This window comes from Lethenteron reissneri, chromosome 71 (genome assembly GCF_015708825.2).
Source record: "Lethenteron reissneri isolate LAM-NWPU_2019-01 chromosome 71, ASM1570882v1, whole genome shotgun sequence".
Taxonomy (NCBI): Eukaryota; Metazoa; Chordata; class Hyperoartia; order Petromyzontiformes; family Petromyzontidae; genus Lethenteron; species Lethenteron reissneri.
The window spans coordinates 1,960,562-1,975,678 of record NC_083849.1 but is presented as its reverse complement, the minus strand read 5'-3'; the positions used below and the strand labels follow the sequence as shown (position 1 = coordinate 1,975,678).

At 55.6% G+C, this 15,117-nt stretch overlaps 1 protein-coding gene across 4 annotated transcripts; it reads left to right on the top strand.

Annotated features, from left to right (window-relative positions):
* The first annotated feature begins 12 nt into the window (after positions 1-12).
* Positions 13-13,927, top strand: GRIN1 (glutamate ionotropic receptor NMDA type subunit 1). 4 transcript variants are annotated; one of them, XM_061579974.1, is made up of 9 exons: positions 13-115; positions 934-1,108; positions 3,589-3,739; positions 5,022-5,105; positions 7,855-7,990; positions 9,878-10,005; positions 10,117-10,281; positions 11,492-11,610; positions 13,806-13,927. In XM_061579974.1, the coding sequence occupies exons 1-9, from the start codon at positions 40-42 to the stop codon at positions 13,840-13,842; spliced, it is 1,071 nt and encodes a 356-aa protein (XP_061435958.1). In that variant the 5' UTR covers positions 13-39; the 3' UTR covers positions 13,843-13,927. The 4 variants fall into 4 exon arrangements, with proteins under 4 accessions (XP_061435958.1, XP_061435957.1, XP_061435954.1 ...); XM_061579973.1 differs by having other exon boundaries at positions 9,860-10,005; XM_061579970.1 differs by lacking the exons at positions 13-115; positions 934-1,108; positions 3,589-3,739; positions 5,022-5,105 and adding an exon at positions 5,132-6,151 and having other exon boundaries at positions 9,860-10,005.
* The last annotated feature ends 1,190 nt before the right edge of the window (positions 13,928-15,117 follow it).

Here is a 15,117-nt window from a genome sequence, read left to right as displayed (position 1 = left end):
GGATGCTCGACGGTTTACCGAGACGCGGCGCTCCTCAACATGACGGGCAGCGGCTACGTGTGGCTTGTGGGCGAGAGGGAGGTCTCACCCGCCGCACTGGTCAACGCGCCCGAAGGTGACACACACACAAACGCACGTGCACGCATACACGCATGCACGCACACGCACACATGCACGCACACGCACACATGCACATGCACGCACTCACACAACCACACCTACACACACATACACACACCCACACACACGCACGCACACACTCACATCCACACACACACGCCCACACACACACCACACACACACACCACACACCCACGCGCACACACACACCCACATGCACCGACGCACACACACCCACACACACCCATGCACCCACGCACACGCACCCACGTACACACACCCATGCACACCCACCCCGCCCCACCCACCCGCCCCACCCGCCACACCCACCCACCGGTCCCACCCCACCCACCCGCCCCTCACACTCCCCCCCCCGAACCCCGCCACGTTGATCCCACCCTTGTGACCTCCACCCCACCTTGACCTCCCTTCCACATCGGCCGATCCTGCCTTGATCACCACTCCACCCAAACCCCCCTCCCTCCCTCCCCCTCCATTATCTTGATCCTCCCCCCAACCCCATCCCTTCATAATCTTGATCCCCCCCTCCCCCTCCATTATCTTGATCCCCCTTCTATAATCTTGATCCCCCCCCAACCCATCCCTTCATAATCTTGATCCCCCCTTCCCCTCCATAATCTTGACCCCCCCTTCCCCTCCCCCTCCATAATTTTGATCCCACCTCTATAATCTTGACCCCCCCTCCATAATCCTGATCTCCCTCCATAATCTTGATCCCCCTCCATAATCTTGACCCCACCTCTACAATCTTGACCCGCCCCGCCCCCAACCCCCCCCCCCCCCGCCCACCAGGGCTGCTGGGCCTGCAGTTGCAGCACGGCTCCAACGAGAGCGCGCACATCCGCGACGCGGTGGCGCTGCTCGCGCACTCCATCAAGGAGGCGACGGAGCGGGAGAACGTGAGCGAGCCCCCGCGAGGCTGCGTGGGCAACACGGCCGTGTGGAAGGGAGGACTCACGCTCAACCGGTGAGCCAAGGGCCTCGCTCACACAGCCCCCGGGGCTGGGTGAGCGCGGGGGATCTCCGACTCCAACTCCAAACTTCATCCCGAAAGCTCAACTGCAGTCAACTCAGCTCGCTACGCTACGCTCCACTCTATTGAAGTCCACCCAACTCCACTCAACTCAACTTTAACTTCTCTCCACTCAAGTCCGCTCCCTCCACTCCACTCACTCCATCCCTCTCTCCATTTGCTACCCCCATCTACTCCACTCCCTCCATCCACTCCCTCCACTCCCTCGCTCGCTCCATCCACTCCCTCCATACACTCCCTGTTCTCCCTCCCTCCACTCCTTCCCTCCATTCACTCTCTCCCTCCCCTCCATCCACTCCCTCCCTTCTCTACATCCACTCCTTCCACTCCCTCCACTCCCTCCCCCCATCCACTCCCTCCCTTCTCTACATCCATTACCTCCCTCCCTCCCCTCCCTCCCTCCCTCCAATCCCTCCCTCCCTTCCCTCCTTCCACTCCCTCCCTCCATCCACTCCCTCCCTCCATCCCTCCATCCAATCCCTTCACTCCACTCCCTCCACTCTCTCCCTCCATCCACTCCCTCTCTCCCTCCCTCCCTCCCTCCAAATCCTCCCCTCCCTCCACTCCCTCCACTCCCTTCTCTACATCCACTCCTTCCACTCCCTCCCCTCCATCCACTCCCTCCACTTCCCTCCTCCGATGGCAATCACCACCACCAACCAACTCCTTCCTGCTCCTCCATCCTCCACCTCATCGCTCCTGCTCCCCCTCCATCATCATCATCATCCTCCATCATCATCATCATCCTCCATCATCATCATCCTGCTCCCCCTCCTCCATCATCATCATCATCATCATCATCCTCCTGCTCCCCCTCCTCCATCATCATCATCATCATCACCACCATCATCCATCATCACCATCATCATCCATCATCACCATCATCATCCTCCTCCTCCTCCTCCTCCATCATCACCATCATCCATCATCATCATCCTCCTCCCCTGCTCCCCCTCCATCATCATCATCATCACCCTCCTCCCCTGCTCCCCCTCCATCATCATCATCATCATCACCCTCCTCCCCTGCTCCCCCTCCATCATCATCATCCTCCTCCTCCTCCATCATCACCATCATCATCCTCCTGCTCCCCCTCCTCCATCATCATCATCATCACCACCATCATCCATCATCACCATCATCATCCTCCTCCTCCTCCTCCTCCATCATCACCATCATCCATCATCATCATCCTCCTCCCCTGCTCCCCCTCCATCATCATCATCATCATCACCCTCCTCCCCTGCTCCCCCTCCATTATCATCATCCTCCATCATCATCATCATCATCATCCTCCTCCTCCTCCCCTGCTCCTCCCACTCCTCCTCCTCCATCATCATCATCATCCTCCTTCCCTGCTCCCCCTCCTCCTCCATCATCACCATCATCATCCTCCTCCTCCCCTCCTCCTCCTCCTCCTCCTCCTCCATCATCATCATCATCCATCATCATCACCATCCTCCTTCCCTGCTCCTCCTCCCCCTCCTCCATCATCCTCCTCCTCCATCATCATCATCATCATCCTCTCCCCTGCTCCCCCTCCATCATCATCATCATCATCCTCCTCCCCCTCCATCATCATCATCATCACCATCCTCTCCCCTGCTCCCCCTCCATCATCATCATCATCATCCTCCTCCCCTGCTCCCCCTCCGCCTTATCCCCTCGGCACCATTCCGGTGTCAGCGTGTGGCAAACGTCACCCCAACCGGGGAGACAAAATCCGGGGTCACGGGGGTCACGGGGGTCACGTGGCGCATGACCTCTGGCCACCCACCCACCTCGCTTCACAGCACTTGGTCCAAAGCAGCTTTGGGGCCGTCCATAAATGACGTCACGCACCTAGAGGGGGGGTTGGGGGTCAGACATTTGTGACGATGTGTGACGAGGGGGGGGGGGGTGGTTTGAGAAATGTGACGTCACGTAAAAATGCGCAACTTTAATAAATAAATATAGACAACACGTTCTACTTAATTGAATGGACTTTTAAACAAATGTTTTCTGCTACAACATCAGAGTGCAGCGCCACATTAAATACGCACTACAATGACAAAATTTCGATTTAAAGCTTCTTTCGTGACTGCAGGGATTCATCTTCTTGGTTCTTTCGGTAAAGTCACGTAGAAGGGAAATAATAAAATAAAAAAAAACAAATTATATTATTTTATTATGTTTTCTTTTAATTATTTTATTACTTCCATTCTACGTGACTTTACCGAAAGAACCAAGAAGGTACAATGAAAATAGTTTAAAGTGATTTGAAGCATTTTTTTTTATTTTTCGTCATATTTGAGGGGGTCTGACGTTTTGTGACGCCGTGTGACGAAGGGAGGGGGGGGGGGGTCAAAAATCGTCCAAAATCGTCCAAAATCGCGTGACGTCATTTATGGACGACCCCATTGCCTCCGCGCAAGGTACCTGCTGTCGGCCAGCCTCAAGGAGGGCCTCACGGGCCGCGTGGAGTTCGACGAGGAGGGGGACCGGCGGCACCCCGAGTACGTCCTCGTGAACCTGCAGGCCGGACACAACCTCGTGCCCGTGGGGGCCTGGACAGAGGAGAACAAGGTGGGGCCCTACAGCCTCCTCCTACAGCCTCCTAGAGCCCTCCCTCCCTCCTTCACCCTCCTGCAGCCTCCTACATTCCTCCCTCCTTCACTCTTTCACTCCTTCACCCTCCTGCAGCCTCCTCCTGCAGCCTCCGTCCCTCCTTCACTCCTTCACTCTCCTGCAGCCTCCTACATCCCTCCCTCCTTCACTCTTTCACTCCTTCACCCTCCTGCAGCCTCCTCCTGCAGCCTCCTTCACTCCTTCACTCCTTCACCCTCCTGCAGCCTCCTCCTACAGCCTCCGTCCCTCCTTCCTTCACTCCTTCACCCTGCTACAGCCTCCTCCTACAGCCTCCGTCCCTCCTTCCTTCACTCCTTCACTCCTTCACCCTGCTACAGCCTCCTCCTACAGCCTCCCTCCCTCCTTCCTTCACTCCTTCACTCCTTCACCCTGCTACAGCCTCCTCCTACAGCCTCCCTCCCTCCCTCCTTCACTCCTTCACCCTGCTACAGCCTCCTCCTACAGCCTCCGTCCCTCCTTCCTTCACTCCTTCACCCTCCTGCAGCCTCCAGCCCCCTCCAGCCTCCCTCCCTCCCTCCTTCACCCCTCTCCCCCTCCTCCCTAACTCCCCCTCCTCTCCCTCCCCCTCCTCTCCCTCCCCCTCCTCCTCCCTCCCCTCTTCCTCTTCCTCCCCCTCCCTGCTCCCTCGCTCCCTCCTCCTTCCTGCTCATTCCTCTTCATCCCCCCTCCTCCTCCCACCTCCTCCCTCCACCTCCTCCTCTCCCTCCCTCCTCATCCCCCTCCTCTTCCCTCCTTCCCTCCCTCCTCATCCTCCTCCTCCTTCCTCCCCTCCTCTCTTCCCTCCTCCTCTTCCTCGACCTCCTCCTCCCTCCCTCTCTCCTTCACCCTGCTCCTCCAGCCTCCAGCCTCCTCCCTCCCTCCTTGACCATGCTCCCTCGCTCCCTCCTCCTCCTTCCTGCCCATTCCTCTTCATCCCCCCTCCTCCTCCTCCCACCTCCTCCTCCTTCCCCTATCCTCCCCCATCCTCTCTTCTCCTCTCCCCTCTTTCCACCCCCTCCTCTCCCTCCCTCCTCCTCCCTCCCTCATCTCCCTCCCTCCTCTCCTTCCTGTCCCTCCCTTCTTCCCTCCCTCCTCAACCCTCTTCTCCTCCCTCCCCATCCTCTTCCAGTCTCCTCCCCCCCCGTCTCCCCCAGTAATAAACGACATATTCTGATCTCTAAAACGACCACATTCACCTTGACCTTGACCCTGACTTTGACCTTGACCTTGACCGCCCCAGGCTCAGGTCAACGACAAAGACATCGTCTGGCCCGGAGGAGGCAAGGTCATCCCGGACGGGTTCAAGATGTCGACCAAACTCAAGGTGCCCTTCAAAGCGCACACACATCAGCGATGTTGATGGCGTTGATGGTGTTGAGGATGCTGCTGATGTTGAGGTTGCTGGTGATGGCGATACTGGTGATGGTGATGTTGTTGAGGATTATGCTGATGACGGTATTAACAATGATGATGGTGACGATGATGATGGTGACAATGATGTTGGTGACGATGATGATGGCGATACTGGTGATGGTGATGATGTTGAGGATTATGCTGATGACGGTATTAACAATGATGATGGTGACGATGATGATGGTGACGATGATAATGGTGACGATGATGATGGTGACGATGATGATGGCGATACTGGTGATGGTGATGATGTTGAGGATTATGCTGATGACGGTATTAACAATGATGATGGTGACGATGATGATGGTGACAATGATGTTGGTGACGATGATGATGGCGATACTGGTGATGGTGATGATGTTGAGGATTATGCTGATGACGGTATTAACAATGATGATGGTGACGATGATGATGGTGACGATGATAATGGTGACGATGATGATGGTGACGATGATGATGGCGATACTGGTGATGGTGATGATGTTGAGGATTATGCTGATGACGGTATTAACAATGATGATGGTGACGATGATGATGGTGACAATGATGTTGGTGACGATGATGATGGCGATACTGGTGATGGTGATGATGTTGAGGATTATGCTGATGACGGTATTAACAATGATGATGGTGATGATGATGATGGTGACGATGATAATGGTGACGATGATGATGGTGACGATGATGATGGCGATACTGGTGATGGTGATGATGTTGAGGATTATGCTGATGACGGTATTAACAATGATGATGGTGACGATGATGATGGTGACGATGATGATGGCGATACTGGTGATGGTGATGATGTTGAGGATTATGCTGATGACGGTATTAACAATGATGATGGTGACGATGATGATGGTGACGATGATGATGGTGACGATGATGATGGCGATACTGGTGATGGTGATGTTGACGATCATCCCAGACAGGTTCAAGATGTCGACCAAACTCAAGGTGCCCTTCAAAGCGCACACACATCAGCGATGTTGATGGTGTTGATGGTGGTGGTGATGTTGGTGATGATAGCGATGATGATGATGATGGTGGTGGTGATGTTGGTCGTGATGTTGGTGATGATAGCGATGATGATGATGGTGGTGATTTTGGTGATGATGGCGATGATGATGATGATGGTGATGATGGTGGTGGTGATGTTGGTGATGATAGCGATGATGATGATGATGATGGTGGTGATGTTGGTGATGATAGCGATGATGGTGATGTTGGTGGTGACGATATTAGTGGTGGATATGGTGGTGGTGATGATAGTGTGATGGTAAGAGAACATGACGATTGTGATGGTAGTGATGTGGAAGCTGATGATGGTGATGGTGAGGATGATAGTGCTGGTGACGACGACGACGATGATGGTATTGATGGTGTTGAGGATGTTTGTGATGGTGATACTGGTGATGATGATGTTGAGGATTATGCTGATGATGATGATGGTGACGATGGTGATACTGGTGATGATGATGTTGAGGATGATGATGTTGAGGATGCCGGTGTTGACGGTGATGATGATGACGTTCATGATGACGACGATGATGATGATAATCAAGACGACAACGATGACGATGATAATGACGACGATGATGATGACGGGTGACGGTGGTGACGATGACGGTGGTGATGATGATAATGAAGACGATGATGATGACGACGATGATGATGACGACGATGACGGTGGTGATGATGACGACAACTACGATGATGATGATGATAATGAAAACGATGATGATGACGACGATGATGATGACGACGATGACGGTGGTGATGATGACGACAACTACGATGATGATGATGATAATGAAGACGATGATGATGACGACGATGATGATGACGACGATGACGGTGGTGACGATGATGACGATGATGACGACGACGGTGACAACGACGATGATGACGATGATGACGACGATGATGACAACGACGATGATGATGACGACGATTGTGATGGTAGTGATTGTGATGGTAGTGATGTGGAAGCTGATGATGGTGATGGTGAGGATGATAGTGCTGGTGACGACGACGACGATGATGGTATTGATGGTGTTGAGGATGTTTGTGATGGTGATACTGGTGATGATGATGTTGAGGATTATGCTGATGATGATGATGGTGACGATGGTGATACTGGTGATGATGATGTTGAGGATGATGATGTTGAGGATGCCGGTGTTGACGGTGATGATGATGACGTTCATGATGACGACGATGATGATGATAATCAAGACGACAACGATGACGATGATAATGACGACGATGATGATGACGGGTGACGGTGGTGACGATGACGGTGGTGATGATGATAATGAAGACGATGATGATGACGACGATGATGATGACGACGATGACGGTGGTGATGATGACGACAACTACGATGATGATGATGATAATGAAGACGATGATGATGACGACGATGATGATGACGACGATGACGGTGGTGACGATGATGACGATGATGACGACGACGGTGACAACGACGATGATGACGATGATGACGACGATGATGACAACGACGATGATGATGACGACGACGATGACGACGATGATAATGACGACGACGGTGACGATGATGACGACGATGACGACGGTGACGATGATGACGATGGTGACGATGACGATGGTGACCACGACGGTGACGATGCCCCCAGATCGTCACGATCCACCAGGAGCCGTTCGTCTACGTGAAGCCGACGCTGAAGGACGGCACCTGCAAGAAGGAGCTCACCATCTTCGGCGACACCATCCAGAAGGTCATCTGCATGGGGCCCAACAACACCCTTCCAGGTGACACAACGACCACAACAACAACACCACAACAACAACAACTACAACAACCACAGCAACAACAACCACAACAACAACCACAACAACAACACCCTTCCAGGTGACACAACGACTACAACAACAACACCACAGCAACAACAACCACAACAACAACCACAACAACAACAACCACAACAACAACACCCTTCCAGGTGACACAACGACCACAACAACAACACCACAACAACAACTACAACAACCACAGCAACAACAACCACAACAACCACAACAACAACCACAACAACAACACCCTTCCAGGTGACACAACGACCACAACAACAACACCACAGCAACAACAACCACAACAACAACCACAACAACAACCACAACAACAACACCCTTCCAGGTGACACAACGACCACAACAACAACAACACAACAACAACCACAACAACAACACCCTTCCAGGTGACACAACGACCACAACAACAACAACACCACAACAACAACCACAACAACAACCACAACAACAACAACCACTGCAACTACAACAACAACCAAAACAACAACACCCTTCCAAGTGACACAACGACCACAACAACAACACCACAACAACAACCACAACAACAACCACAACAACAACAACCACAACAACAACACCCTTTCAGGTGACACAACGACCACAACAACAACACCACAGCAACAACAACCACAACAACAACCACAACAACCACACCCTTCCAGGTGACACAACGACCACAACAACAACACCACAACAAGAACCACAACAACAACACCACAGCAACAACAACCACAACAACAACACCCTTCCAGGTGACACAACGACCACAACAACAACACCACAGCAACAACAACCACAACAACAACCACAACAACAACAACCACAACAACCACACCCTTCCAGGTGACACACCGACCACAACAACAACACCACAACAACAACCACAACAACAACACCACAGCAACAACAACCACAACAACAACACCCTTCCAGGTGACACAACGACCACAACAACAACACCACAGCAACAACAACAACGACCACAACAACGACCACAACAACGACCACAACAACACCCTTCCAGGTGACACAACGGCCACAACAACAACGCCACAGCAACAACAACAACGACCACAACAACAACACCCTTCCAGGTGACACAACGACCACAACGCAACCACAACAACAACAACACCCTTCCAGGGTTGGTGGCGTGGGTCAGTGGGGTGGGGGGGGGAGGGGGTGGGTGGGGGGGTTGGTGGGGGGAGGGTTGGTGGGGTAGGTCAGTAGTGTGAGGGGGGGTTGGTGGGGGGGTTGGTGGGGAGGGTTGATGGGGTGGGTCAGTGGTGGGGGGGGTTGGTGGGGGGAGGGTTGGTGGGGAGGGTTGATGGGGTAGGTCAGTGGTGGGGGGGGGGGTTGGTGGAGAGGGTTGGTGGGGTGGGTCAGTGGTGGGGGGGGGGGTTGGTCGGGGGGTTGGTGGGGAGGGTTGATGGGGTGGGTCAGTGGTGGGGGGGGGGGTTGGTGGGGGGAGGGTTGGTGGGGTGGACCAGTGGTGTGGGGGGGGGGGAGGTGGTGGTGGGGGACTGGTGGCGTGGATGGATCAGTGGGGTGGCGTTGGTCAGTGGGGTGGGGGGGGCGGGTGGGGGGGGCTGGTGGGGACTGGTGGCATGGGTCAGTGGTGGTGGTGTGGGGGGGCTGGTAGGGGGGGGGTTGGTGGTTGTGTGGGGGGACTGGTGGCATGGGTCAGTGGTGTGGGGGGGGGGGGTTGTTGGTGGTGGTGTGGGGGGGGGGGCTGGTGGGTGGGCGCCGTGGTGTCCCATCCAGCAGTGGAGTGATAGTGGCGGCCGCTGCCCGCCGCTGGCGGCGCTGTTCGTTGTGTGGCGGCAGGGCGTCCCATCGTGCCGCAGTGCTGCTACGGCTTCTGCGTGGACCTCCTCATCAAGCTGGCCAACAACCTCAACTTCACCTACGACGTCCACCTCGTGCACGACGGAAAGTTCGGCACCCAGGAGAGGGTGAGGAGGGCCGCCGCTGCGCGATTGTTGTTGCCGCGGTTGTTGTTGCGGTTGTTGTCGTCTTCATGTAGGTTGGGCACGCGTCCGCTGTGCGCGCTCGCTGCTCCGCAGGTAAACAACAGCAACAAGAAGGAGTGGAACGGCATGATGGGGGAGCTGCTGATGGGCCAGGCGGACACCATCGTGGCGCCGCTCACCATCAACAACGAGCGGGCGCAGTACATCGAGTTCTCCAAGCCGTTCAAGTACCAGGGACTCACCATCCTCGTCAAGAAGGTCCGGGGCCTACCGAGATGAAGGGCAGCCAGGGCAGCCAGGGAAATAGTCTCAGTCGGTTCCCTCACCCCTTGCCCCACCACCGCCCTCCCTCGTTAAACGCGGAAGCGGTAGACGCATTCCTGGAGGAAAGTATCACTGAGAGTTCGTAAGTTGAGCGTTCGTAAGTCGTAAGTTGAGCATTCGCAAGTCGAGCTTTCGTAAGTTGAGGGTTCATAAGTCAGCATTTGCAAGTCGAGTGTTCACAAGTCGTAAGTCGAACGTTCGTCAGTAGAGGGTTTGTAAGTCGAGCATTGGCAAGTCCGCCGATCCTGCGGAGCCTCGTCGCGTTCATTAGATTTTTTTTTGCGTAACTTCAATCTTTCTCGCACTATGTGAAATTTCTGCTAGAAATATCCAGACCGACGATAACGAACAATTGTCGTTGTCCGGAATGTGTGTGTGTGTGTGCATTGAAAACGGCAATGATCTTGTTACGACCACGCGGTTTCCGGAAACGCGTTGTGACGTCGTACAAGCGGGGAGGCCGCCTGCAATGCTTCAAAAAGATGTTAACACTTCCGAGAAATTTGCTAACAATTCCGCGATAAAATGCGACCACCTCCGGGCTCTCTAGAGACCACCTGGAGAAGATTCCAGGCAACGCGTTGACAACGATGGCGAACGAGTGACTTCTTGAAGCGACGAACATTACATTTGTTATCGCGTTACGGTGTATTATTTTTTCCCATTAAAACGATAGCCCCATATTAGTGTTAACATTTGCTTGAAAATGATACAAACGTGAACCGCGCGTGCGCTGTAAAATCAGCCTGCAGACATCACGATGGTTGCATGACAAATAACTGAGATGGTGATGGTAGTGGTGGTGGTGCTGTGTCGTTCCGCTAAGGGGGTTGGGTTATCACTCACACGCTGCATCCCCCTGTCTCCACGTGTCTCCACGTGTCTCCCCGTGTCTCCCCGTGTCCCCCCCTCGCCTCCCCTCACCTTCGTGTCTCCCATCACCTCCCTGTGTCTCCCTTCCCTGTCTCCCATCACCTCCCCGTGTCTCCCTTCCCCGTGTCTCCCATCACCTTCCTGTATCTCCCCTCCCCGTGTCTCCCATCACCTCCCTGTGTCTCCCTTCCCCGTGCCTCATCCCCCCGCCGTGCCCCCCCCCCGCCACCCCCACCGTGTCTCCCTCTCTCCTCGTGCCGCGGCTGAGCAGGAGATCCCGCGTAGCACGCTCGACTCGTTCATGCAGCCGTTCCAGAGCACGCTGTGGCTGCTCGTGGGACTCTCGGTGCACGTGGTGGCCGTCATGCTCTACCTGCTCGACCGCTTCAGGTGCGGGGTCGTGCTGGGGGGGGGGGTGGAGGGGGGCAGGGGGGGGCGGTTACCCACACGCACACCTGTACCTGTACGCCGGTACACACGCAGAGCCCTGTACGCACCTGTACGTGCACGGCACACCTGTACACGCACGCGCGTACATGTGCACATTTACACACACCTGTACACACTTGTACACAAAGACACACCTTCTTCTTGGTTCTTTCGGTAAAGTCACGTAGAAGGGAAATAATAAAATAATAACATAAAACAATAAAATACATATACGCTCCAAGCTTGGTGGTGTTTCATTCTTCACCTGAGGACGGCTGCTTGCGTTGTAGCCGAAACGTCGTGAGAATTATTTTATGATGTTTTATTTTTATTATTTTATTATTTCCCTTCTACGTGACTTTACCGAAAGAACCAAGAAGATGAATCCCTGCAGTCACGAAAGCTTTAAATCGAAAGACACACCTGTACACACACACAACAACAATAACCGCCATTCGCCACTTAGTGGCGGTGACGTCACCACGACGCTTGTGCCAGGCCATGTGCGCCTTGAGGTCACGTGAAGTGTCGAACGCCCGCTGGTAGGAGGTCACGGGGCAGACCCAGGTGCCACGGGTCGACTGACTGAGACGACTGGCTGATGCACCACCTGTGCCCCCTACTGTGCCAACTCGCTGTGCTTTTGGCACCCGGCGCTCCGCTAGTTGTTGTGAGCGTCGCTCCTCCGCCCTCCGTTGTTGTTGGAGGGCGACTGCCTTCAGCTGCCCAGTAGCGTCCTTCACGAGCCTCATCCACAGAGGCCGATCTTGACACCGCTGGTACCAGTCATCGGCAAGTCCACTCAGCTCCACGTTCACCTGTACCACATCACTCCATCTCTTCTCTAGCCTGTGCCGCGCCCATTTAGCCCCCTCGATCCGCTCGAACAAAAGCTGTTTGGGCATGCGGTGATTGGGCATGCGGGCTACATGACCCAGCCAACGCAGCCTTGCTGCCAGAGGAGCTAACCGATGGGACATTGTCCAGATTTTGCGAGGATTGGTGAGTTCCTCACACAATCCAGCATGGTTAAACCCAGGATTGATCGTAGGCAGACCAGTCCACCGGACCTCCTGAATGCCACAGAGATCCAGGCAGTACCATTCCAGCTCCTGACAGAGGAGTGGCAGCCTCTCCACCGCAGTGAGCATTTACACATTCCACGTGGCCATCCGTAGTGGCTTTTTGTTGTTTCTGGAGTAGCCCCGAGGGTAAAGATTCAATCTCCTGGCTCCGCCAAATGGGGTTTGGCCAGGAGACGTCGTAGACGCCTGTCCCCCCGGGGCCTCCGGCACAAGCTTGTTAATTAAAAATGTCGGTCGTAGTTTAGTGGTAGTTAATTGAAGGTGGAGGGGTTACCAGCCCCTCACACCCGTCCAGAGACCCCATTTAGCTGCTGTGGTCACAGACGCCATGAGTTGAAAGGACAATCGGAATTGGCCCTCTCCCCCCACAGCACTGTCCACGACAGCGTTGCCCATCCGGCACCACGAGGAGGTAGGGGGTTGGTTTACACACACCTGTACACACCCCTGTACACACACCTGTACACACACACCTGCACACACACACCTGTACACACACCTGTACACACACACACCTGTTCACACACACACCTGTACACACACCTGTACGCACACACCTGTATGCACACCCCTGTACGCACACACCTGTACGCACACACCTGTACACACACACACCTGTACGCACACACCTGTATGCACACCCCTGTACGCACACACCTGTACACACACACCTGTACACACACCTGTACATACACCTGTACACACACACACCTGTTCACACACACACCTGTACATACAACTGTACACACACCTGCACACACACACACGCACACACTTGTACACACACCTGTACACACACACACCTGTACACACACCTGAACACACCTGTACACTCACACACCTGTACACACACCTGTACACACACCTGTACACACACACCTGTACACACACCTGTACACACACCTGTACACACACACCTGTACACACACCTGTACACTCATACATCTGTACACTCATACATCTGTACACACACCTGTACACACACCTGTACACACACCTGTACACACACCTTAAGCAATATCGCGTTCCATCCCCCGTGCTGACCAGGTGACCCGCCGCTCCATTCCGCAGATCCATTCCAGCTGCACGTCCGTCGTGTGTCACGTGATCCATGCCAGTGCTTCACCAAAGGGGAACACACCCTCACCCCCCCCACCACCACCATCATCATCATCCCACCACCACCCTCCCCACCACCACCACCCCCCCACCACCACCCTCCCCCCCCACCACCACCCTCCCCCCCCACCACCACCCTCTCCAACACCATCTTCCCCACCACCCCCCCACCACCACCATCATCCTCACCCATCACCACCATCATCCCTACCCACCCCCACTACCACCCCACCACCACCACCATCCCCCACCCCACCCACCACCCTCCCCACCACCTTCCCCACCCACCACCTTCCCCACCCACCACCTTCCCCACCAACACCCCCCCCCCCCACCAACACCCCCCCCCCACCAACACCCCCCCCCACCAACACCCCCCCCACCAACACCCCCCACCACCCCACCACTCCACCCACCACGCTCCCTACCACCACCTTCCCCACCACCACCCCCCCACCACCACCATCATCCCCACTCACCCACCACCACCATCCCCACCACCATCCCCACCCCCCCCACAACTCTACTCACCACCACCCCAACCACCACCCTCACCACCACCCTCACCCCACCCTCCCCACCAACACCCCCCACCATCCTCACCCCACCACCACCATCATCCCCACCCACCACCCCACCCACCACCACCTCCCCCCCACACACCACCCACCACCCCCCCCCCCACCACCCCCCACCACCCCCTCCCCACCACCCCCACCACCCCCCCACCACCACCCCATGTCCGCGGACGGGTTAGAAACCCGGCGATCCATTCCGGCATTTCCAGCGCACCGGCTCCACAGCCACGCGGCGCTCCGCAGGTAACGCACGCGGCGGGCTGCCCACGTCTCCTCGTGCTGCCCCCCCCCCCCCGTGTGTCTCTGTGGCTGCCCCCCCCTGTGGCTGCTCCCCTCCGTGTGTGTCTCTGTAGCTGCCCCCCCCCGTGTGTCTCTGTAGCTGCCCTCCCCCCCGTGTGTCTCTGTACTGCCCTCCCCCCGTGTGTCTCTGTAGCTGCCCTCCCCCCGTGTGTCTCTGTAGCTGCCGCCCCCCGTGTGTCTCTGTAGCTGCCCTCCCCCCCGTGTGTCTCTGTAGCTGCCCTCCCCCCCGTGTGTCTCTGTAGCTGCCCTCCCCCCGTGTGTCTCTGTAGCTGCCCTCCCCCCGTGTGTCTCTGTAGCTGCCCTCCCCCCGTTGTCTCTGTAGCTGCCCTCCCCCCGTGTGTCTCTGTAGCTGCCCCCCCCCGTGTGTCTCTGTAGCTGCCCCCCCC